This window comes from Myotis yumanensis, unplaced genomic scaffold (assembly GCF_028538775.1).
Source record: "Myotis yumanensis isolate MYYU_CA2020_CCGP unplaced genomic scaffold, mMyoYum1.0.hap1 SCAF_8, whole genome shotgun sequence".
NCBI lineage: Eukaryota > Metazoa > Chordata > Mammalia > Chiroptera > Vespertilionidae > Myotis > Myotis yumanensis.
In genome coordinates this window covers 13321516-13347873 of record NW_027223759.1, presented here as the reverse complement: position 1 = coordinate 13347873, position 26358 = coordinate 13321516, and the positions used below count along the sequence as shown (strand labels likewise).

At 37.9% G+C, this 26358-nt stretch overlaps 1 protein-coding gene across 1 annotated transcript; it reads right to left on the bottom strand.

The window, feature by feature from the left end:
* Window positions 1-1008: 1008 nt before the first annotated feature.
* ZDBF2 (zinc finger DBF-type containing 2) lies at window positions 1009-25135 on the bottom strand. The gene is made up of 6 exons (XM_070421951.1): window positions 25050-25135; window positions 20169-20221; window positions 19157-19233; window positions 17978-18083; window positions 14693-15024; window positions 1009-13312 (listed from the first exon to the last, which is right to left on the bottom strand). Exons 4-6 carry the CDS (start codon window positions 18035-18037, stop codon window positions 6235-6237), a joined length of 7470 nt encoding a protein of 2489 aa, XP_070278052.1. The 5' UTR covers window positions 18038-18083; window positions 19157-19233; window positions 20169-20221; window positions 25050-25135; the 3' UTR covers window positions 1009-6234.
* Window positions 25136-26358: the final 1223 nt, after the last annotated feature.

Sequence of the window (26358 nt, the reverse complement as noted above, 5' to 3'; positions counted from 1 at the left end):
GTATACAAGTTCTTTGGTTGACCTCTTTCTACCCACCCACTGTTGAGGGGATTACAGACGTCTCCCATTTCCCCCAGTTCTTACCCCACCCCAGGCCTTCACCACACTATTATTGTCTGTGTCCATGGATTATGCATACATGGATGTAAGTTCTTTGGTTATTCTTTGCCCATCCTCCCCCCTTCCCTCTGAGATCCATCAGTCTATGTCATGCTCCCATGGCTCTGGGTCTTATTTGTTCATCCGTTTATTTTGTTCATTAGATTTCACATATAAGTGAGATCATGTGATACTTGTCTTTCTCTGACTGACTTATTTCACTTAGTACAATACTCTCCAGGTCCCTCTGTGCTATCTCAAAGGATAAGAGATCTTTCTTTTTTACAGCTGCATAGTATTTCGTTGTGTAAGTGTACCACAGCTTTTTTATCCACTCATCTACAGATGGGCACTTGGGTTGTTTCCAGAATTTAGCTACTGTAAATAGTGCTGCTATGAATATAGGAGTGCATATATCCTTATTCTTAAATAATGCAAACACAGGAAAACAATTTTTTTGGATAATGATGAAACATGCTTTGCAATGGGTCTCAGTGCATGGAGAAATTTTCAATGCCTAATAGCAGTATCTTGTGTTATCTCTAAGTTTACTGATGAGCTTTTGAAAGCATGCAAATTATGTTGCAAGTCCACTGACTTACCACTGTTGAAATTCTTTCACTCTTATCAGTTAATGAAAGGAAGAGAGATCTGCTTTGTTGATGCATGAAGCCTTGGCACCCACCAGAGAGCCAGGCACATAGTAGTGGTGCAATATTTGTAAAATGTATGATTTAGCTACTATCTTATCTATGGTAAGTTAGATAGTAAATACCTAAAATGTTCAGTAACAATGGCCTCAAAATTCAATTGTGAAAAAATGTAACTACTTGTTAACTCACCCTCTGTAAGAACCCCCCATTATAGATTATTGAACGCTCACCTTCTAAAATAAGGACAAAGACTGGATATCTTTAATCACCACTTTATTTAAACAGACATCACATAGTTGCTGTTATGATACACTGATAAGTCCACAAAATTACTGCCCCCCCCACAAAAAGCATTAATTATAAAGAAACACCAGACAAACTCAAATTGAGAGACATTCCACAAAGCAACTGGTTTATACACTTCACTTCAAAATGTCAAGTTATCAAATACAAAGAAAAGCTGAGGAACTGCTCCACACTGATAGAAACTGAAGTTTTAACAGTGTGTGATGCTGGATCAAATCCTGGACCTACAAAGGGTATTTTGGGGCAATCTATAAAATCCGAATAAGTTATATGGAGTAGAGGGTTATATCATCTCGATGTTAATTATATCATATCAATGATTTTGGTGATGTGATGGTGGTTATGTAGAAGAGTAATCTTAAGAGTGTCCACCATGACAAGTACCAACAATACTTCCTGGCTCTATGGCACATATAGATTAGGATAATGGGCATCCTGGATATGATTCTCCGTTCGGTCACCTGCAAGCAATATGTGGTGAAAGGACCTAGAACACAAAGCAATGTGTTGACACTGAACGTGAGAATTCATAAAGCACAGTAAAAAAGAATGCCCAGGTAGGCAGTAAAGGGAATTAAGAGTCAAAGACAGACGAAGCATAAAGCATTCAAGTATTAGATAAGAGCACTCAAAAAGGCAGATAGCTGGTTGGTCTTGGAATCGGGGAGCAATCAAGGATAACAGGTATGACAAGTAAAAACAACAGCTAACCTCCAGCCCAACAGCTTCTATCATATTCGTTATCAGAAGACCTGCATTCTGTTACCAGCTTTAGTGAAAACTGTAACTACTACTCAGCAATAAAAAAAAAATGCTGATCCATGATACAACATGAAAGACCCTCAAAAACATTATGGTCAATGAAAGAAGCCGGACGCAAAAGACTACATACTGCATGAGGCCACTTATATGAAATGTCCAGAAACGTCTGAACTGTAATGACAGAAGATAACTGGTGGCCTGGGAGTAGGAATGGGGATGGCAATGGAGATTAATTGTAATTTCGATTTGATTACAGTTAATAACTCATTTGTAATCCCAAAATTGAGGGTCTCTGCCTCACTTTTCTCATTTTCTATTCGTGACAATTACAGTAACTCATAAGGGCTCTTTGAAGATCAAATGAGATCATTCAAGGTTGAAAGCTTGGTACAATGCCTGGCACTTAGTAAGGGCTCAAGATATACACACACGTCCAGCTTAAAAACTGAGAAAATAAAATGCATGTAGAATATAGCATGCATGCAATAAATTATACACATAGGGAAAGTAAATCCATACTTATTTAAAAATTCAGCAACAGCCCTGCCGGGTGGCTCAGTTAGAGCATCGTCCCATACACCAAAAGGTTGCAGGTTCCATCACCGGTCAGGGCACATACCTAGGTTGCAGGTTCAATTGCTGGTCTGGGCACATGCCAGAGGCAACTAACTGATCGATGTTTCCCTCTCACATGGCTCTCTCTCTCTCTCTCTCTCTCTCTCACTCTCTCTCTCTTTCTCTCTCTTCCCTTCTCCCTTCTTCTCTAAAAATATATCCTCGGGTGAGGATTAAAAAATGATTCAGCAACAAAGTATACTTCAACCTATGCCTTAATCAAAGTAAATACTTCAAAATACACTGGGAGAACTTTTAAAATATATTCATAAATGATAACAAAGGAAACATACTAACTGTATTATTTCTCTAAGAGTATAAGGAAATGTTGAGATCCTTCCTCAGCCTCTCATCTTTGAAAGTTGACATTTTGATGTGTAATTCTCTAATTACACGATTTTTCAGTATTTTCCACATTTTTCTATACATTAAAGTCCTTTGTGGAGACTGGACTTCCATTTTATACTTTTACTTTAGTAATTTTTTTATTATAGAGCAGGCTGTTGTTCATCTATAATACAATCTTGGGACCAAAAAAAAAAGAAACAAAACAAACAGAAGTCACTACTACTGAGGCCAAAGGCACCTACCTCATTGACATACATACACTCTTCCATGTTTTCTTGTCCTTCGTAACATACTCTATGGTATCAGAGGAATCAAAATTCTCTTCCCGGCAGGTGTCAAACAATGATAGAGATACTGCCTCCAGAACTCAATCCTGTTCATTGACTCTTTAAATACAGGTACACAAAGTGAAAAGTTGCTAACCCACCACTCCATCAGACAAATAAATACTTGCTTAATTTTAATCTTTTGAAGTAACTATTCCATTGAACATAACCTGTATATCTTTGGTTAAACAATATTGTCTCACCAGCATCAACATTTACATTCTCTTATTTGTCATCTCTAAGACCATTTATAAAACAAACTTCTGTTTTCATTATTCTCTAATTCCTTAAGTATTTCCAGAAAAACCTCCTAACATGAGAAAGTAGAGACAACTTTCAATATTTGATAAATTTTATCTTGATAACATCGAAAACAATTTTACTCTTTAAATTGCATTATAAAAAATACATTTAGTCTTCACATTAATTTCACATGGAAATATATAGCTGCTTGAATATTTAAATATAGCTTTTCTTTACCAAAAGTGTCACTCAAAGCCCTACTTACACAAATAATTTAAATGCACAAATGCCAACACACTTTACACAATATTGCCCACATACTATTTAACTCGGGACAATTATAATAAGAATCTATGCAAGATACTGAACAAGTACAAGATTGATAAAATATTCATTGTGGTGGTAATTCAATTTTCACTATTAAAAGAACTTAATGCACTCTTGAATACACAAAAAACATCCAACTGTTTAATCTGCAAATGAAGCCAAAGTATATTTTGACAAAGGGGCACATCTTGTAACCTACCAAATTCTGAAAGTAACTCATTTCTAATTTAACTGAAATTATAATTTTTACAGTTTTCCATTCTCAAGCTTGTCTCAAATAATAATGATTACAGAAACTTAGATAGTTCCAAAATGTTTTAAAACACATCAGGACTGTATACTTTAACATTTTTAGTAATATAAATTTTTCAATATAAACCTTTTTCTTCTAAAAAAAAAATGGAACTTAGAAGAGTTTCTAACGTGGAAAAGCTAGTAAATTTTTATGTTTGATCATTTGAATGATAAGAACTGTCCTCTTTGCATGATGTAATCACAACAGATATGATACATCATAATTTCACAGTGCATTATTTCCATATGATCTGTAGCTTTTAAATTTACACTAAAAGTATGCAGAATGCCTACTGATAGTTCTTAGGGGAATTATATGTCTATTTCATAGGAAAAGAGACACCAATACCCACAAATAAAATATTCTTATATATTAGCTGCTTGTACTTCCTAATCAGTAGGACAGTATTCTTCCTAAATTAAAATTGGAAAATTATTTTAAACCAGTGATCCACAGTGATATTTTAAGAAAGGAAATTAAAATATTTTATATGAGGCAAAGTTAAAGTTGCTTTACAACTAAAAATATAAACATTTGTCCATTTTTTCAACATAGTTACTGTTTTAAATTTAAAAGTAAATAAATTTAGAAGTAAAGAAATTAACACCATCATAGCATATGCACAGGTTAAATAATGGCCCCTGAAATAAAACTACACTTAGAAATCAACTGTTACAACACTATACTTCATTAATTCTAAGATAACAACACACTTATATCTCTGAAATCATGGTACACTGATATAGTTTCAATGAAGTATGGTTTATACAATATAGTTTAAATTCATGTTTTCCTTTAACATTAACAATAAATAATCCAGAATCCTTGGCTTAAGGATAAATGGACCCATCTGAACTAGCTCAACCAATGTCCTTGAATAAAGGATCTAAACACATTCTGAGTATCTCAGACTGAAAATCTGCTTATATTAACATCTTCTATTTGATCATTAAAATAGTTAGCAAGTTGCCCAGCCGGTGTGGCTCAGTGTTTGAGCGTCGACCCATGAACCAGATGGTCACGGTCCGATTCCCGGTCAGGGCACATGCCCGGGTTTCGGGCTCCAACCCCAATAGGGTACGTGCAGGAGGCAGCAGATTGATAATTCTCTCTCATCATTGATGTTCCTTTCTCTACCCCACTCCCTTCCTCTCTCTGAAATCAATAAAACATTTTTTTAAATAAAGTAGTTAGCAAGTTCAAGGAAAGCCAACCTAATGTTCAAATACATCATTTCTCACTTGCAAAACGAGCCTCCATTGGTTTGTCGATTTTATTAGATCTTTTCAGGTATCAAGATTATAAATACGTAATTGGTTCATGACAACGATCAATGGTCTGGTAATCAAATTACCAATCCAATAATTTCAGTTTAAGCTATTAAAAGTAGTACGGTAGTGTCTAAAATATTTTTAAGAGGTACGGCCATAGATAACCTGGATTCTCATATTAAACCACCAACCCTTCAAGTGCAAGGGAATAAAGGTGATAGAAAATTATACTCACATTGGCAAGGTTGTTTTCCCCTTAAGATACAATAATGCTAAAGGAAAACAGAGATTGTTTATTACAGAGATTGTGTATGTGCATGTGTCCAGATGTGGAAAGTTAGAGACTTGTAGATCCATTTTAAATAAAGCGGAAAGAGTTGTGCTATGTGTATAAAATTACCAGGCAGTTTTTAAAATCTGGATTAAAGATTACGGAATCTCATTATCTGGAATGCTTTTGAAAGAAAGGTTAAGTCATATCTCGTTTGTGATTAAGTCAACCTCACTCAAAAGTTGAGATAATTACAGTTTCTTCTTTTTAATTATCCAGTTAGAATACAATGTTGATAGTGCCATTGTGAGACACACTGAATATAAGTAGATAGTCATTGTTCCAATATTGAAAAGTAAAAATAAGATAGCGTTAAATGTTTGGCATATTAAATCTTATAATGTTATAACCTGCTGACATGAGAGATACAATCAGATAAAATAAATACGAGGGACTTGAGTTGGGGGAGAAAATTATATATTCTGTGCTAAATTATGTGACATAAATTAAGATGAAGCTCTTCTATAGCAAATGGACAAACGGTCTTTTGAATCTTTTTTTAAAAAGGACCTTAAACACTAATTTTAAAATAATATAAAAGTTCTGATATGTGATGTCTATAGCAAAATAGTTGGTTAATTTTTTCGCCAAAGTTGGGAAAGCTATGTTCTCTAATTACCAAATATATTTCAAGTGAAGCTCTGAATCTCAACTAGCTTCAGCACAAACACTTCTTGTTTGCCTTGCTGAGCAACAATTTGTGTAATAGGCGAGTCATCCTTCTATGAGAATATGGCACCTGAGAATACAAGCTTCTCAACTCATATACTCTAACAGGTTTAGGACGCTTTTTTTGCTTTCTTCTGGGGCGTTTTTTATTACCATTCCTCTTAGTTTCTGCAATGCTGGAAGAATCCTGCACACATTGCTTGGGAGAAGAGCTCTTGACAGCACTGAACTGCTTTTCGGCATCAGCTGATGGAACCGAGCTTGAAAGCATTTTGGCCGGTCTCTTCGCCTTCTTTAACCTATTGAGAGCAGATTTTGTCTTTTTAAGATGCATTCCAAAAAAAGCCCTCCTGGACAGATACTTGCGACGCAAAAAAACAGAGTATTTTGAAATATACTTTCTAATTATATCATTTAGTTTGGTAGGAATCCAAGCTGACGGTTTTTCTGGTGTGATTCTGGTTATTTCCTGAACAACAACGGGTCTGTACACCTTTTTGGGTAAACCTGGCTTCTTCTTAGTTGGCACCTTCCTTCTCTGAACTTTCTTTTTACCTTTTAAGTACTTATTTCTCACTGATTTCTGTGAGATTTTGGCAGCATCACCATTTAAGAGAGTTAACTGGAAATTCCTCTCTTTTGGAACTTCACTAGATTTCAAGATCTCTGATTTTGCCAGAAACACGGAAGACCCATTGGCCCCCTGGTCCGATGTTAATTCATGTCTTACTGACACTGTTATAAAAGGTGACGAAGTAGAGCTTTGTACATGAGCGTCATCATCTCCTTCACTGGAGGTGAGGTCACTAAAGCGAATTTGAATCCAGTCATCATTCCTGTCAGACTCTAGTATTTCTGTGTTCAGAGGAGGATTAATTACAGTTTGTTTATTCAATGAGTCATAACAATCAAAGGAACCCAGTTTATATTTGTACTGGATGTTAATGTCCTGATTGTTTTTATCATTCTGCTGGCTAATTTCAGAGACGTTGAAGGACTCACCTTCATTCAGCTTAACATTTGAAGAAACAACATAGACTAAGGCATTGGGGTGCAAAGGCTTCAAAATGTTAGTATATGATTCAAGAAATTCAAATCTTCCAATTTGGATTTTCTTTTTTGGTCTCCTGTCGTTGGGTAAAAGTAAACGCTTCAGTGATGGCGAGTATGTCTCATGTTCACTTACTCTTTTTGTCACTATGTAGCTCATGAGACTGGTTTGAGCTCCACTGCTGACTTTTACAGTCTGGACTCTAGAAGTCACTCGCCAGGTTTGTTCATAAGGCATCTTTTCTATAGGGTCATGGCTAGGTTTATCTAAGGCTACTGAAAAGTCATCAACATTATAATCACATTCTAACAGAACTTCAATGAATGCAGTGTCATTTAGGTCTGATGAGACAATCTTTCTTTCTTCACTCGAATATTTTTTTTTTACTTTCCTGGGTTCAGAGTCATCATCAAAGTAACAGTGGAAACGACCTTCCTTAAATTCCCTCACAAGAGTGTTAATTTTTATGTCATCTTCTATCATGATTTGAGACCATGTTTTCCCCACAAATGAAGGAGGGACATGAGGCAAGGCTTCAAGAACTGGTTCATCAGCCTTATCTTCCAAAACCAACTTTGCTTTTTTTGATCTCCTTCCAGAACCACCCTTAGAACCAGAGCTTGAATAGGAATCACGCTTCATTTCTTTCAGGCTAAAAGACATCTTCTTCACACCTTTTTGAGTACGGTCATTGTCAGACTGAAAAGAGCGATCACATTGAATATTCACCCCAGAAACACAAGCTTTAGAGTCCTTATTTTTTACATCTGTACGTTTTAACTTTAACTTCAGCTTCAAACGGTTATCTCCATTAGCCATTTGAAGGTCTGCTGACTCAGGCGAGGCATTACGGCCCTTTGCAGAAACACTGCGTCGACCGCGCTTACCTCTCTGGCCTTTCTGATCTTTCTGCGTGTTGTCTTCTTTGTTAGCTTTCCGCTGTTGACGAGTCCTTGGCTGAGAAGTCTCTTCCCAATTACATTTTCTTTTAGGACTAGTAGATTTACCTCTCCTGCCTCTTGGGTTACTTTTTTTTGCCCTTTTTTTATCAGGCGCTGGTGGTTGGTGAGTCTTGGACTGGCGAGAGGCATCCTTTTGAACATTTATTTCAGAACCGTAAGGCTCACAGGCTGACTCTTCCAGAATGATATAGTCTTTCTTCTGGTTTACTACTTTGAAAGTCTTTCTGGATTGGTTTGACTCTGATTGAGGAGAGCCTTCACAAACATATCCTAGCTCTGAATCACAACAGTCACAGCATGCACCTTCTAGATCAAAACTTTTTGCATTTATACCGGCAATGCCTTCGACAGTCACTTGAGGCGAGTCAATCACTGGCTGACAGGAGGCATCAGAATCAGCAATCACTTCACAATCACTATCACCGGTCACCAGGTCCACCAACAGCATCTTTTGAGGATCTGCTTCTTTGACTGACACCTGAAATTCATCCACTATTATTTGAAGAGGGACATCAGAATCAGACATTATTTCAGAATCACTAGTCTTTTCTTCCATGCCAAGATGCGACGTCTTCTGAAGGTTCATTTCTTTGCAAACCATGTGAGGTTGGTCGACTTCTAACTGCAGATGAATACCAGAACCACATTTTATTCCAGAAATGCTCGGTTCACAGTGCTGATTTTCTAAGTCATTATGATCCTTCTTTTCCAAGTTTATCTCTTTGACAGCCACAGGACATTGACCAACCACTAACTGAACAGGAGCATCAGAGTCACAACTTATTTGATAACTAGATAGTTTATAGGTATCTCCCAGGTAAAAATGGCCTTCCTTCCAAAGACTTACTTTACCAGCGTTTTCAAGCTGGTCAGCCACAGACTGAAGAGGATCGTCACAAGTAAAACTTATTTCAGGGCCACCAGAATCATTGCTCTTATCGTCCAAATTGGCATGTTCCTCTTCCAGAATGTGTGGTTGCTCAACTGCTGGTTGAAAATGGACATTTGAAACATAAATCATTGCAGAATCCTTGGGATCATAGCCCTTGTCATGCAGACAAGCATGTCCCTCCCTCAGAAGATTTATTTCTGCAGTAGCCTCTTGAATTTCATTAGCCACAGAATGAACATGTTCATTAGAGTCAAAATGTAGTGTAGAATCACTGGGTTTGACAATCTTACCTTCCATGTCTACAGGCTTCTTCCAACGGTTAATCTCCTTAATAATTTCCTCAGTTTGGCCCGCCACTGACTGAAAATGAACATTAGAATCATACATGATTGCAAAACCATCAGATTTATCCGTTGTCTCTTCCACATCTTCATCCTTCCACAGGCTTATTTCTTTAACAGTTTCTCTAACCTGCTCAGCCACTGACTGGAGAGGGTCATCAGAGTCAAAACTTATTTCAGAACCACAGGATTTACGGTGTTTATCTTCTAGCTCAATATGCTCTTTCTCCAAAATAGTTATTTGAGATTGATCAACTGTTGACTGAGCCAAGTAATCAGAATCCAAGCTCATGTCAGAACCACTATATTGGCTGTTATTATCTTCCAAGTATACATGACCTTCATTCTCAAGGTTTATTTGTTTAATAGCTGCTTCAGGTTGATCAGGCACAGACTGAGGAGAAATATCAGAATCCTGTATTAATTTAGACTCACTAGGTTTATCGACTTTATTTTCTACGTCAATATCTTTTACCTCCCACATGTTTGTTTTTTGAATCACGTTCTGAAATCGTGCAGTCAATGGCTGAAGAGGGTCATTAGACCCCAATTTTACTTTACAATCGCTAGATTTGCTGCTTGTGTTCTCCAGATCAACATGTTTTTTCTTCAAAAGGGCTAGCTGAGATTTCTCAATGACTGATGGACGAGGGGGACCAATATCCAAATTTCTATCGAAACCTCTAGATTTAGTACTTTCAACTTCTGGGTCAACATGGTCCTCCCTCAAAACAGCTAGCTGAGGTTTTTCAGTCATCAAATGAGGAAGGACATTTATTTCAGGGCCACTATATTTATCACTCTTGTTTTTTAAAACATATTCATCTTTCTGATCATTTTTTTCTTTAACAGCTATTTGAGGTTCAGTCACTGAATAATGAGAAACATCAGAATCTAAATTTACTTCAGAACTGCTAAAGGCAGCATGCTTTTCTTTTTGAAGCAACATTTGTTTAAGAACTACATCAGTTCTTTGAATAACTGACTGAAGGGGGATACCAAAATCCAATCTTGCTTCAGAAACATTTAATTCATTACCCTTGTCTTTTATTTGTTCTTCTTTCGGATTGTTTCTTTCTTTCACAGCTCCGTCAAGATGATGGGTCACTGAATGAGAAATAGAAGATTTCAAACTGTTTTCAGGAACATCAAGTCTATTACCCTTATTTTCCAGCTGTACATACTCATCTTTCTGGAGGTTTACTTCTTCGCTGGGGTTTTCAGAATGTCCAATTGTTGAGTGATAATTCAAATTTAATCCAGAAACACTAGGCTCAATGTGCATCGGTTCTTCTTCTTGAAGTTTCAGTCTTTTAGCAAGAACTCCAGGAGAATTTGTCACTGAAAGAGGAGGGACATAAAAATCCAAACTTATTTTAGAACCACTGGGTTCATCATTCTTCCTTCCTAAGTGTTTATAGTCTTCTTTCTGATTAATTACTTCTTTAACACCTACTTCAGATTGATCAGTCTCTGAAGGAAGAGGTACATTGGAATCAAAAGCCATTTCAGAACCACAAAATTCATTATTCTTATTTACCTGATCAACAGGTTCCTCCTCAGCTACTTGAGGTTGGTCAACTACTGGGCAAAGATGAATATCAGAATTAAAAGTCATTTCAGAACTATTTGACCCACAGCTCTCATCTTCCATGTTCATGTCCTTTTTCCTTATTTCTTCGCCATTCAGCTCAGAATGCTCAGTAACTGACAGAAGAGGAGGGTCAGAATCAAAAGTGAACTCAGAGCTAGAGCATCCATAGCTCTTAACTTCCACATCAACATTTAACTCTTTCATATTTATGTCGCCCAGAGCTCCGGGAGGTTGTTCATTAGCTGACTGTTGAAGAGAAGCATGAGAATTAACACTTAGGTCAGAAACACTAGATTTAGCACTCTTATTCTGCAGGTCAATAGCTGCTTCTTGAGGGTTTACTTCCTGAACTGCTACTTGAGGTTGGGCAGCCACTAATTGAGCATCAGTGTGGAAATTCATTTCAGGACTGTAATATTCACAGTTCATATCCGTAAGGTCATTGTTCTCTTTCGGAAGGTTGATTTCTTCAGCAGCCCTCTGAGGTTCATCAGTCACTGCCTCGAGAGAGGTATCACAGTCAAGATGTGCTTGAGCACTACTAGATTTGTTGTTATCTTTCAGGTAGACAGGCCCCTCCTTTGGGTCTCCTTCTTTGACAGTTGGTTGGGGATGGACAATTACTGACTGAAGAGAAACATCACAACCAACACTTGTTTCAGAACAACTCGATCCATAGTTCATATCAACCAAGCCAGTGTACACCTTCTCCTGAGGTTCTGTGTCAGTGACAGCCACTGGGAGTTCCTCAATCACTGACTGAAGTGGTGCAACAGAACCAGCACTTATTTCAGAGCTACCAGATCCATAGTTGTTATCTAAGTCCATGGGTGCCTCCTGAGGAAGGTCTACTTCTTCTGCAGGCTGTTGGGCGTCGTCATCAGTTGGCTGAACTGAGGTGTCACCATCAAAATTCATCTCAGAATCACTGGAGTCGTAGCTTTCATCAACCAGGCGAACATGCACTGCCTTCTGAACACTAGTGCCTTTAACAATTACTTGGATTCGGTTGGTAGCCAACTGCAGAGGGCCATCGTGAACAGAACTTATTTCAGAAGCACAAGATTCATTGCTGTTCTGCTGCAAATCATCATGCACTTCCTCGGAAAGGTTTGTTTCTTGGGCAGTCACTTTTGGTTGGTCAGTCACTGAATAAAGAGAGGAACTGCAATCAAAACTCATCTCAGAAGCTCTTGATTCATAGGTCTTGTCTTCTTGGTCAATTTGCCCCTCGCTGCAAAGATCTTGTACAGCCACTTCAGGTTGATCAGACACTGACTGAGAGCCACAAGCAAAGTCCATTTTAGTAATCACTGAGCATTTCTGTTCCAAAGAGGCTGGCTTGTTAAAAACCACCTGCTTTTTGTCTTGGGTACGATCCACATTAGGAAAGGATTTCTCCTGGTGCTTTGGAATGGCACCTTCAAAGGTTCCTTTATTAGAAGGCATATCCGTTTTATTCTGATTGACTGTGGGGTTAACTGCTAATTTGGAAACTGACTCAACCTTTAAGGAACCCTCAGTACCCATCGATGCACGTGATTGAAAGCCAGGTGACAGAGTTTTACCCCGAGATTTTACATCTTCCTGTATAACCGATTTATCTGGATTTATACATACAGATTTTCTATTTGACTCTTTAGGTTTCGGATTTAAACGTGAAGCATTTTCTAGACTGGTTGAGGGCATAGGATTTCTAGAGCCCCCGTCTCCCTGTTCAAGGGATCTGTCAACTTTGTTTGGGTCACATTTGTTAACCGAATCCAAACTGGCTGCTACTGGTAACCTAGCAGTACTAGTTATAACTGGTCGAGCATTAGAACTCTCAGGCAAAGGACGAGCAGGAGCAGTGGAAATCACTGAGGGACCTAATGGGTTTTTCCCAGTATTTGTAGCTTGACCAACACCTACTGGATTAAATCCTTTCAGGCCACTCCCAATTTTATAAACAAACTCCAAGGGCTTCTGCCGCCCCTTCTCCAATTTTTGAATAACTGATGGCCGAATTGGAACACCCTGCATACATTCCTGTGACACACTAGGTCTAGAATGCAACTCTCCAGTAGGTTCAGAATTGTGGGTGGGTATCTCTCCTCTGGCTCCAGGAGCATCATCAGCCATTTCTTCTGAAGCAGAGTCATCCATGAGAATCACTTCAGCAGCTGCGTCATCCCCAGCAGGTGCATTATTCCCAGCAGGCGGGGCGTTATTCTCATTTGGTCCTGATCTAAAAAGAAAAGGGGAAAATCGTAAAAATTTTTAATATCTGTTTAAAATGTTTAAATAAGGACACAATGGTATTTTCTTTTTATCCTAGGTGAGATTCTTAGAGGACAAATAATTGAGCTAATCACACCAGGCTGTATAATGCATTTCAGCGAGGTAATGAGTGCAGCTGGAAGTAGCTCCACCAATTGCTACTTAATAAACACAAATGGCTCCCAAACATACGAAAAGTGTAAAGCCATACCTCATTTTTTGGTTATCAGAGCAGCAAACAGCATAAAGTTTAACACAAGTTACTTAACCTTTTAGATTTTAGGCCTCCCCTTCCCCCAAAAGAGGAGAGAATACTATTTCCCTCATTAGATTGTTTTGAAAAGTAAACTAGTTGTTACATGTAAAGAACATTTTTTTAAATACTGGAAAATAGTAATCATTCACAGGTATTAACTATTATTATTTTAACACATTGTTTGGGCAAAGGTGCAGTAACAGGCACTTTAACACATTATTGGTAGGAATATAGATGAGTTTATATGAAGAAAAATTTTGTAATGCCTATTAAAATTAAAAATGCCAGGAAGAGTCTAAAGAGATATAACAAGCTAATGCAATCTGATTATCCTGGATGGGATCCTGAACCAAAAAAAAAAAAAAAAAAAAAGAGACATTAGGTGACAACTAGGGAAACCTGACTAAATTACAGAATTCAGTTAATATATTACATTGGTTCATTAACTGTAACAAGTGTACCACACTAATGTAAGATGTTATTAATAGGGAAACTGGGTGAGGGGGTATATAAAAACTCTCTGCACTATCTTAATTTTTCTGTAAATCTAAAACTACCTAAAAATACCTTTATTACATATTTTTAAATATGAGAGATGCCACAACTGCTTAAGAGAATATGCATACATATAAAAAATATATTATCGCAATTAGTATCAAGATAGTGCTTTGGTATTGTAAAATAAAAATGTTAAGACTGGCATTAAAAATAATATCATGAAGAGCCAAAAATTGCCATCATTTTTCATACTTCTGAACTCTAATCAATAAAATTGCAGCACAAGAACCACTCTACCCTAGTTTTTCAGAACCCTAGTGGAGTATCTCCATTTGTCTTAAACACTATCACAAAATTCTCAAAATAAAATCAATTTTGCATCATTTGGCTAAGAAAAGAAAGGAAGAAAAAGACACGCAGAATCATGAAATCCATGAAGATGGCAATGTGAAAAGGGGAGTTACTAGATACCATTTCACATTATATTCCCTGATTCAAAGATGCACTTTAAGAAGGGCTGAATGTTAACGCAAATATCTACTGTAACACATAATAACAACTATGTACTAATATTATTCCACTCAGTTACTTTACCTGCTTTCTTGATAATGATAGGGGTGGTGCAGCAGGACATCCTGCAAGAAACGTTCCATCAAACTACTACTGGGGACCTCAGCATCTCGTTCTCCCGCTCCTGATCCTGCTCCTCCTGATCCTCCTGGTCCTCCTTGTCCTGCTGGTCCTCCTTGTCCTGCTGGTCCTCCTTGTCCTGCTGGTCCTCCTGGTCCTCCTTGTCCTCCTGCTCCTCCTGCTCCTCCTGCTCCTCCTGCTCCTCCTGCTCCTCCTCCTCCACCACCACCACTACCACCACCCATCCGTTCTCTATTCTGTGCGGTCATGAATTTGTGTTCCGGACTGTTCACATGCTGTACAGAAGAAAGAAACTGAGTATTTTTAAAAGGGTCATATTCGGCAGTGAGAGTTTCACAAAATGGATTCATTTACAAATACACTCCTGATAGACGTATACGTTGAAATACCCTTTCTATAAAGCAATTCTAAAATATACATCTAAAATCCTTAAGATTACCTTTCTCTTAGATGTAATAATTACATCTCTCTAAGTCTCTCCTAAGAGAATCATCTTAAATGTGGGCGATTTGTGCAAAAAATGATGCTTAATCACAGCATAACAAGCATCTCTTCTTTAAGATTGTTTTGTATCGATTTTCAGAGAGAAAAGGAGAGGGGGAGAGACATCTATGCGAGAGTGAAACATCAATTGGCTGCCTCCTGCATGCCCTGTACCAGGAATCAAGCCCACAACTTTTCTGTGCTCGGGATGATGCCCAACCAACTGAGCCACCCGAGCCAGGGTATAAATATCTTTTGTAAATCTCATTTTCTGTGTGGTGTTTGTATATAAAAGTACAGTATCTTTTTATGTCAGCCCCACAAGTTTTTAAACTCACTTATCAATACTAATAGTTTATCTAGATAACTTTAGAATTTTCTATTCCACAATCACATTGTGTACGAATAAGAATAGTTTTATTTATTCTTATCTAATCTTTATCATTGTAATTCTTTTTCTTTTTCTTATTTATCTGACTAGGACCTCTGGTAAAATATTGCATACAGTTTAACTCAAGCACCAAGTCTATGTTTTCTTCAATATATTTGGATCTAATCTTTGTTTTTATTTTTAAATCTATTTTTATTATTCTTGCTAATACAATGTCCTTATTTTTCTTCTTTCTTGCTGTCTTGTGAACTATTTTTATCATTCCAATTTGTTCCTATTAACGTAGTTACAGATATACTAGTCCATTAGTGGGAACAGTATATAACAAGCAACCTGACCTATCAAAGTCTACATTTGTTACTTTTACTCTCTTCTTGAGCAATGCAACGTCCAATTAACTCAATTTACTTTCCTTCCAATTTATATGCCATTTCTGTTAATCCCATGTGACATTAATTATTTAGATTGCCTACATATTTACACTTCCATTGCTCTTTATTCCTTCCCATATCTCTGAGCTTCCAACTGGAATTCTTTTCCTTACACCTGAAGAAATACTTTTGCTATTTCCTTTAGTAAGGGTCTGCTAGACATAGTTCCTTAATTTTTGTCTTTGTAAAATAAAATGTTTCTATTGCACCTCCTTTTAAATGATGTACTTATTAAATATAGAATTCTAAGATAGTGTTATTTTCTTTCTTTCGGCTTCTACTGTTTTTGTTTAATATTCAGCCACATCTGAGTTCCTTATTTCTTCACTGCCTTAATAGTTCTCCAAAGCCTTGAAATTTGAGCTTTCAAAGAAAGGACAAATTATTTTTTGCTGTCATTAACACAGTCTTTTTAAATGTCCATTTAGTGCAGGAATATCCAAATGTCTAAAAATTACTTTAAGCAAAAAAAAATTATACAAGAGCTTATTGCATAAAACGTGTTGTTGAAGATTTAATGTATTTTATCATTATCAAAGGTTCAACAGATAATCTCCCAGTCAAGTGATGATATAATTTATGAGATAAATATTAAAAAGAGCTTTGAGATTTATTATCTGCCTCCTCGTGTTTATAACCAGCATTAAAAAGTATTTCTTTTTTAAAAGGCGGAGGTATGGAAATCACAATAATAAAAACTTTTCCTTAATATAAATTTAAGTGATTATTGTTAGATAATTAAACAAGGCAAATGCCACTAAACAGATTTTTTCACGTTATAAACCTGTGTTTGATATATAAGATGCAAGTTTAGCACTAGCAGAACCAGAACTTGATTATACTACAACTTCACCTATGACATGATTCCCTTATGAACATAAATGCAAAAATCCTCAACAGAATACTTACTAGCAAACCAAACCCAGCAACACATACAAAGCATTATACACCATGATCAAGTGTAATTTTTCCCCAGGAATGCAAAATTGGTTTAAAATCTGAAACTCAATCAATTGTAATTGCTATAATAGACTGAATTCTGTTCCCACCAAATTTATATGTTGAAGTCCTAACTGCCAAAATGACTCTGTTTGGAGACAAGGCTTTTAGGAGCTAATTAAATCACATCATCTAGAAACATTAACTCAAAGTGAATCAAAGATCTACGTGTAAAAACTAAAACTTTAACACTCTTTAAGAAAAACACAAGCATAAATCTTCATGACCTTGGATCAGGCAATCCTTATGAGACCCATAACACATGCAACAAAAGAAAAACAAAGTTCAACTACTGTAAAACGTAAAACTTTTGTTCATCAAAGCATAAAACTAAAAGTCCTTACCTTATTTTACAACGTCTTACAGAATCTAATTCTCTGAATTCTCTGCCTATCACTCAACCCTCTCCCACCTCACGCTCTCCCTCTACTGGAGTCACAATGACCACTTGGCTTTTAGGTTAGTATGCCAACACCCATCTGTCTCAGGGTCTCTGCCCTTGCTCTCTGTTCTCTCTACCTAGAAATTCTTCCCCCAGAGGTTAGCGAGCCTGGCTCCTACACTTCATTCAAATCCCAACTAATGTTATTTCCTGAACCTCAGCTAGCCAGCCACCCTACCTAATATTATACTCCCTCCCTCATTTTATTTCCCTCGTAACATTTATCACAATCTGACATAGGTATTAAGTTTATATATCTATTTTCTGTTTGATTGTACCATAATATAAGTTTCATAAATAAAAGGACCTGGTTTTGTTCATGGTCATATCCCTAGAACCTTAAACAGTGTCTGTCAATGAGAAGGTTGTTATTATGATCTGTTTAATGAATGAACTTGTTAAAATGACTAGAATGTGAAAGAAGAGGTAGTCACTCATAAGTCCTTTGAGGTGTAAAAACCATATTAACAGGGTCCTCTCACCTCGTCCAGATCGGTATAGCGCAGGAGGCAATAGCTGCAATATCCGTATCTGTTCGGCATGTTGAATAATCAAAGTCAAAAGGTATTGTCGTTGAATATTCAAAGACTGGGGAAAAAATGGCAAAAATCACAATTCCTTACTATCACAAGGAAAATAGCTACGATTAATATCAGAGAACAGAATTTCGTTCTTGAAACCTAACCACTCTTTTTTCTCATAATTATGAAAATAGATAAGGCTTCTTCCCATGAGCTACGGAATCAATCAGTGAACCTAAAGTAAAGATGATAGCATTAGGACTGATACAGTATTGAAGAATACCGTACTCAATTTTAAAGACAAATTACTATTTCTAAGTTGTTACTATCATATATTTTCTATACAATAATGAGGCTCATGAGTTTTCCCATTATGTTTCTATACAAAATCCCAGATTACTTAAATTGCCAGTGTCATATATAACATCTAATTCTCTGTCATGAGAGGAAAGATCACACTTGGATTTTCTGTTTAGTCCAGAAAAAGGCAGATTTTGAAATAATTTACCCAACAAAGTTGCTGAAAATAAAAATAACAACAAATTTAACCTCTGAAATGCAAGACATTTCTCTGACAATTACATAAACCAAATGAGGAATTTTTTTCCAATTGGTGTAATGAGATTTCTCTACAAATATTTTCCAAGTTTCTACCCCTTAAAACTATAATCCTTTAAACATTACATACTGCAGTGATTTCTAAATGAGAATGAATATCAAAATCATCCCCCAAAATTTTGATTTAGCAGCACTGAGACAATCTAGAATTTAGAATATTTTAAATTCCCAGGTAATTTTTATCCACATCCAATTCATTCACTGACACAAAGTATATATAGCTTATGATTATTTGAGTAACAAATTCAATACAGTTTTTGCTGTTTTCTTAAAGTTAAAATAAAACTGTAAGAAATAATTTTATCACATTTTAAATTCTAATTATTGTAAACATTGTAGGTTGGGAAATATATAACACAATGATCCTATAGCATTATGAATATTTCTGACAAGAAGGGTGGCTCTGCAACAGAAAAAGTTGACTCATTAAAATCAATGTTTAAAAATTATTTCAGTCTTAAAACCAGTAAAACGAGAACAGAAAATAGCTTCATTAAGTAAAATTCTGTAACGTTCACTTACCTATTAGTTTTTATTATGAGAAACTGACTTTTCTACTTCCCACACTTATGTGGAAAGTGAATCAATTAAACCAGCCTCTGAAATAAAGAATATATAAGAAATGACTTACTTGTAATTTAGTCTTATTTCCATTAATTTACTTCATTTGTAATCTGAAGCAACAAAGTGAATCAAGCTTTAAATTGTATTTATAGATATGAAAATTTTCAGGTTGAGAGAACCCTAGAGCTTAAACCTAAACGTTGAAAATCATTATATAAAAAACTTTTTAGTACTTTCTTAATGAAAACATTCATTGAATGAAAGGCAAAGTGGAAGCATGAACCTAGTATCACAAATATACACACACAAAATCGAAATACTTCAAATATTTTTAAAATCTTTAACCTTTATGTCCCTCAACTCCCGTTGCATTATTACCTGCCATGTCCATCATCTTCAGTGTCATACACATGCTACAATGACACCGAGCTACAATGAATCAGAAGCACCTGTCGGCATTTTTTAAAACTCACATGCTAGGACTCACCTGAAAAACTTACTGAATCAAAATCCGCTGAAGAGACAAGCCCATGCATATTCCACATATTTTTTTAAAATATTTTTTTATTGATTTCAGAGAGGAAAGAAGGAGAGTTAGAAACATCAATAATGAGAGAGAATCATTGATCAGCTGCCTCCTGCACTCCCCACACTGGGGATGGAGTCTGCAACCCGCAACCCGGGCAAGTGCCCTGACAGGGGAATTGAGTCATTAAGTCCTGGTTCATAGGTCCACGCTCAGCCACACTGGCCCAGGCAATTCCACATATTAAAAATGCTCCCGGGTGACTCTGATATAGGTTGAACCAATAATATGTCATTCCATTATGTACTAATAAAATTCTTACTTAAAAGGATCATTTCTTTGGGGTCTGGGATTATATCGCATTGCATGACTAACTAGGTCTTTTTATACAATCTCTGAATTCTACTGGTACCTGGTATTTTTAAGAAGTAGCAAGTCATTTACCTTCAGCAGAAAAGGGCAGGTATTTCATCAGCTGTATTGGTCCCAGCAAACATCTGTAAATTAAAATAATGTTTTTGAAAAAGATAAGCTCCGTAAGTGTCTAACACTTGCCAAATAAACACCTGCAAGTTATATTTGTTTGAAAAGAGACATATTTAAGTTTCCAAAAATAAGAAGAGAAAAAATATTAACTCTTGAACACCCTACATGACCGCCTAAAATGCTCTAGAACAGAGTAACTGTGATGGTCCATATAATCCCCATCAAATACATCAAATCTCTGGGGTTTGAGAATAGCAGCTGGAGGAGAATGTAAGGCAAAACTGTGCCTCTAAGGTTAAGAACAAAGATACCATCAAACTCCAAATAAGCTCCATAAGAAACTTTTAAAAGAAATATTTATGTGAAATTAAGTTTAGGTTCTGAACTCACCACCCCACTCTTAGTTCCTGTGTTAATTTTTATGAAAGATACTGTCAATTCTTTACCATCTATATCTATTGACAACTCAGCCAAATTATCAATTCTTTTTTTTTCCACACTGTTGTAAGCAAAGTGCTGACTCTTATCCAGGATTACTGGTGAACACAATATGCCGCTGCTTTGACTCAAAAGAGCTGGTGACAGCGCTGTATATTCAAAGAATAGATATTCAGCACCTACGCTGTGTAAGGTGCCATGGTAGAAGCTTTAAGGGATAGAGAGAAATATAAGACAAGCTTTCTTGCCCTTAAGAAGTTTAAAATGGAATTAGGAAATTTACGCAAAAATACCAGGTGGTATCTGAGAAATGCGTAAGCACAGATAATAACTGCTGATTTGTTTTTAACAGGAGGGGCCAGGATGCATAGTAGATATGAGTGTTTTTCGTTTTGTTTTTTTAAACTGGAAATTGGAAAATGGGTAGAATTAGCTTACACAAAGGTCAGAAGAAGATATTCCAAGTAACAAAAAAGCAAAAGTACAGAAGCAAGAAAGCACAAGGTATATTTGGAGATATTGAGCTGACAAGTACAGATACAGCTAAGGTTTCCTTTAAGAATTTAAGAGGCAATAAAGCAAGAAAAGTAGGTTGAGTTTTGACATGATAAGGTTTCAAAGTGGACTAAAGAATCTAGACCATATCTTTAGGAAGTATGGAAATATCTTTAGTATGGAAATATTTTGGAAAGAAGCATATATATATACTCAAAGAGTGCTTTAAGAAAATTCTGAAACAATGGTTATTTCCTACTCAAAGGAGCTTTTCCAGGGTAAGGAATATAACTGCTACACTATTCAGCATTTCCTAGAATACTGGAGAAATTAATTTATACCCAAAATATTCAAGTTCAAAGAAACAATATCCTTTAGAGCAAAAACTTAGTCTCATTATGCTTGCAAATTAGGAAAACACTCACAAATTTTTTCTTTAAAAATGACTTTTATTCATTTTTATTATGAAAGTAAAACGTACTTATTATAATGCAATTATATAGCTAAAGAAATAATGAGCATACAAATCAACCATAATCCCACTATCCACCACTAATTAACATTTGTCATATATTCTTCTTTGTTCTAAACGTGTTTTTATAAAAATTGAATGATACTATTTGGTCCATTCTATAGCCTCCTCTGTCACTTAACCCAGTGGTTGGCAAACTCATTAGTCAACAGAGCCAAATAACAACAGTACAACAACTGAAATTTCTTTTGAGAGCCAATTTTTTTAAACTTAAACTATATAGGTAGGTACATTGTTATTAACTTAATTAGGGAGTATACTCCTAAGGCTTAGGAAGAGCCACACTCAAGGGGCCAAAGAGCCGAATGTGGCTTGCAAGCCGCAGTTTGCCGACCACGGACTTAACCATATATGATAAGCACCTCTATATGTTCCAAAACAGAATTTTAATGATTGCATATTATTTATTTCATCTTATTAGTGTAAGAAGAAAGCCTTCTTATCTGCTAGAACCCAATAATTAGTGAACTTTTAAAAAACCGTATACACACATAATCTTACTATTTTATCTAACTTAAAATACAGAAATGTATCTGTGTTTTATTTAAGTTCAAATCAGGCTTTTTTGTTTCACTGAGGGCTTTTTGTGCATAGGAGAGCGAGAGTTCCGAGTCATTTTTTCCCCCATGCTTTCAAAAACCTCATCATAATAATAATTTACACTCAACAAGTTTCCATTTTGCTCCTCTAAAGCAGAACAAAAACTTAAAGACATATTCAAAACTGAGAGCACCATTATGAGTGTTTAGAAATTTGTGCAACCTTTTACAGTTGTCCTGCCCAATTAAGAATTTTTGCACAAGCGTTTTTTTATAGTCCAAAGCACTTAACTTATTTTTCATAAGTATAACTACTATAAAAATGACAATGCTTACACTCTCATTTCATTGGTGTATGTAATGTTTAAAACTGCCTAAAGCGACAGGGGCGATGAACAGAGACTCTGGACTGTCTGAAAGGATTTCACAACTGTCTCAAAACCGACATAAAATTGCATTTATTTTTTTTTCCAGATTATTTCTTGCACACCTGTTTTGTCGACATGAGTTCAGAGCTATAGTGTGTTTCTCGTGCTGACTTCGGTGTTGAAATAGAAGCTAACAAAATTCAGAATCCCTATGGGAAATATTTGTCAACAGTCTGACAAGAGAGACACCAATTTACTAGAAAAGACAAGAGAATAGCAATTGGTCTGTTGAATAAAATAATTTAATTACCTGTCTAGGAAAGGGGGCAGGATTGGGAAGCAAATACTATTTTTTTAAATCGTAATTCGTTGTCTCTTTCTTTACAACGTTAAACTGATTCGACTTCCCTTTTCTTTCTTTTTTTAATTATCCATTTTACACTGGTTTAGCTCTAGTGACAAGCATTACCCTGGACACCTCAATTCAGTCTTATTAAAATAATAATAGCTAGCTTTTAGTGAGTACTTGATCTGACCCAGGGACTATGTCAACAGTTTCACAAGCATTATTTCATCTGAATATCAAATAGATTTACAAAATCTAGAAACTGAGGTTCAGAGAGAAGCGGGATTTTGTTCCAGGTCACACACTAATACCCAGTGCAGCAGGGATGTGACCCTAGGTCATTCTGAGCAGTCCCCGCTCCTAACCTCTTCGCTACTATAAAAATGCTCCCTTCTCTGCATTTTCGGGAATGCTAATTGCTTGTTTTAATATTAGGTGAAAACAAATAATTAGGAATCTAATTTGCCTCAATAAACACTGTCACATATTCCAAAGAAAAGAGTAAAACTAATATTTAGCATAATTGCATCATTGCTCCCATTCTGAGATGAGCGCTGACAGTACCTTGGATTAGTGACTTTCAAAATTAAATATCGTGGCACAGGAAAGCAATACATTGTATATCACAACCCAGCAGGCACACATGCACGAAGGCGAAGGCGCGCGCGCGCGGACACACACACAAACACACACAGTTTTTCGAAAACAATACCTTCATGATGCGTAATGTAATGCATTCTGGTCTTTTCTATGCTATTTTGTTTCCCTTTTTTTTTAAGTGATCATTATGACTCACCAAATTAATTTCACAATTTACCAATGAATGGATTGAAAACTACAATTTGGAAGAAAAAAACACTGCCTCACATTATTAAGCAGAACAAACAGTATTTTATAAAAAATGGTTGTGACCCTTAATTCAATTTATTGCCATCCAATATCTTGGCCATTATAGTGATGCTTTTCAAGTATTTAACGAGTGTCTTTACTAAGGCTGACGGTTGTTGGCCAAGGAGCAGGGGGAAAAAATCACTGCCTTTCACGCTTTGGGTCCAAATCAGTGCGCGCTGATAAGGCAGTGGAGGGGTGTTTACGCATCTATATAGAGAACATCTTCAATGTATTAAGTAGAAAAAGCAGATCACATTAGTACCCCAAATATGTAACAAATGAATATAATTAACGAAACCCCAATTAACAGTGACTCTCTTAAAGATGAGCTTGCTATGGGCTTTTTCAGTGGGTTTTTTTTTTTTCCTGATAATATCTATTTGCTGTAAATATACATATATACCTCTATTCTGGGGGTTAAAAAAACGTTTTTGTTCCTTGAAAGCTAGTATCTCGTTACGCATTTCTTCCACGCGCTACCAGAATCATCGCGTCTTATAATGTTAGGAGCTGGAAAGGGCCTTTAGCCGCGCGTAATGACGACGGCGTAATTTGACCAAATTTACACAACTGTTGCACGGCGATAGTAAAATGATCGTTAACAAAAAAACTAACGTTTCCAAAATACATTCTAATCGCGGGAAGCTGGCTAAGACCGAAGTCTGGGGGCAGCTGGACACAGCGCAGGGCACACGGGGAAGGGGATTCGTAGACAGGTGGCTCCGGACCGACCGCGGTCCCACAGGTGCCCGTGCGAGTTCCCGCGGGTACAAAGCCCCAACTCCGACCTCGGCGGCCGCCCCTCTCCCGGTCCCCGCGCAAGGCTCGTCCGCGGACCCCTCCGATCACGGAACCCGACGGACACACAAGGCAGCCCGCACCGCACCTCCACCCCGCGCCCCACCGGCAGCCCGCGCCCCACCGGCGGCAGCCCGCGCCCCAGCCACCGCGATCCCCGCCACCGCGAACGCCGCCCGGAGACGCCGGCCCCGCTCGCGCCCGAGGCGCAGAAAGGGACTGGGGAGGAGGGAAGCCGAGGACCTGCGAGGCGAGTGCGGGAGCCGGGCGAGCGGTCCGTGGGTCCCTCGGGAGGAAGAAGGCGCCCAGGGCGCGAGGCAAGCAGGCCCCACCCCCGGCCGCGCGCACAGAGCCCGCGGGCGTCGCCCGGGCTGCGCGCCGAGTCGGCCAGCCCGCCCGCGCCCGCCCCTCCGTCCCCGCCGCGGTTCTCACCTCCGTGGAAGCCGCCGGAATCCTTCCGGGCCCCGGAGGAGACCGAGGACCGGTGGGTGCGCTGCCTTCCTATTCCGGATCCATGGCCAGTGCCCGGACCCGGAGCCGTCCAGAGCGCCGCGGCCGCAGAGCCTGCAGCCCGCAGCCCGCGGAGCCAGATATAGGAGCCGCCCGCCTCTCCTGCCGCTGCGAGAGGAGAAGCGGAATGAGAGCGTCACTGGCAGGACCTGGGCCCCCAGTCACGACTCAGCCCACGTCGTCCTCCAGGGGCAACGCTGCGTTGCAGCCCCGAATGAGGTTTGACGTCAAGGAAGGTGCGAAAACAAGGCCCCTTCTGACGCAGGCTCAGCGGACCGCCTCCAGCCCACCCCCCTGCGGGCGCCTGAGCCCCCTTCCTCCCGCCCCCAACACTCCCCTCCCTACATCTTTTAAAGCGAACACTTCCTCCAGGGTCAGGGCCCCACTCCGAGCTTGTAAAATCAAACCTGTTCCAAACAAAATGACCAGGCTTAGAGCGCAGGGAAGGCGCGAGATAGACACCGAGGTGGTTACTCTCGGAGGGGCCAGCTAGAAAACGCTTGCCAATTCCGAGCAACACACAGGAGCTGCAGAAAAGAAAATGGGGCTCCGAGGGGCTGGCGATTTGCGCTGTTCCGGTGTGTTTACCGCAGTGAGCTGCATCTAACAAAAGCTGCTGGTCAATGGGCGCTTGATTGGTGCTAGACACTGTGCTTAAGGTTTAGATGGGATTCTTGCATTTCATCCGCAGGGCAAGTCTTTGTAGGATCTTAGGATGAATCCTACTGTACCTTTTCACAAACGAAAAAAAAAACCCTAGGCTTGGGGAGGTTAGGTATTCAAAGACCTGTACTGCACACGAAAGGGTTACGAATATTAACCAAAACCCACTCAGTTATTCAGTGAGATTCTGTACTACCCACTGCGAATGCAGTCTTGTGCAAAAACAGCTTAGTGTAATGAGGGACACAGACCTGAATTCATCACGCTACTGAATGTGTTATAACCTGTGACAAGGAAAATAATCATACCTAAAATGGAGAAAGACTGTTGGGAGAGCTTATGTCTTATGTAAAAAAAAAAAAATTTAAAAATCATAGAATGTGCTACTTTGCTCTTTGGTTATTGCAATAATTATCATTACATGTTTTTTGATAAGCATGTGGATTTCCCCCCCCCCTTTTTTTTAACTTACCCATTGCTTTTACATTCCTAGTTTACATTCTTTGTGTATTTTTCAGCTCCTGCCTCTCCTACTATATCTTTCTCCCATTTTAAACCGGCTATCGCA

Coding starts and splice junctions, on each gene's coding strand:
- ZDBF2 (XM_070421951.1), bottom strand. CDS start 18,037: ATGCCGAACAGATACGGATATTGCAGCTATTGCCTCCTGCGCTATACC. Junction 15,025..17,977: donor GCTATACCGATCTGGACGAG/GTGAGAGGACCC, acceptor TCTTCTGTACAG/CATGTGAACAGTCCGGAACA. Junction 13,313..14,692: donor TATCATTATCAAGAAAGCAG/GTAAAGTAACTG, acceptor TTTTCTTTTTAG/ATCAGGACCAAATGAGAATA.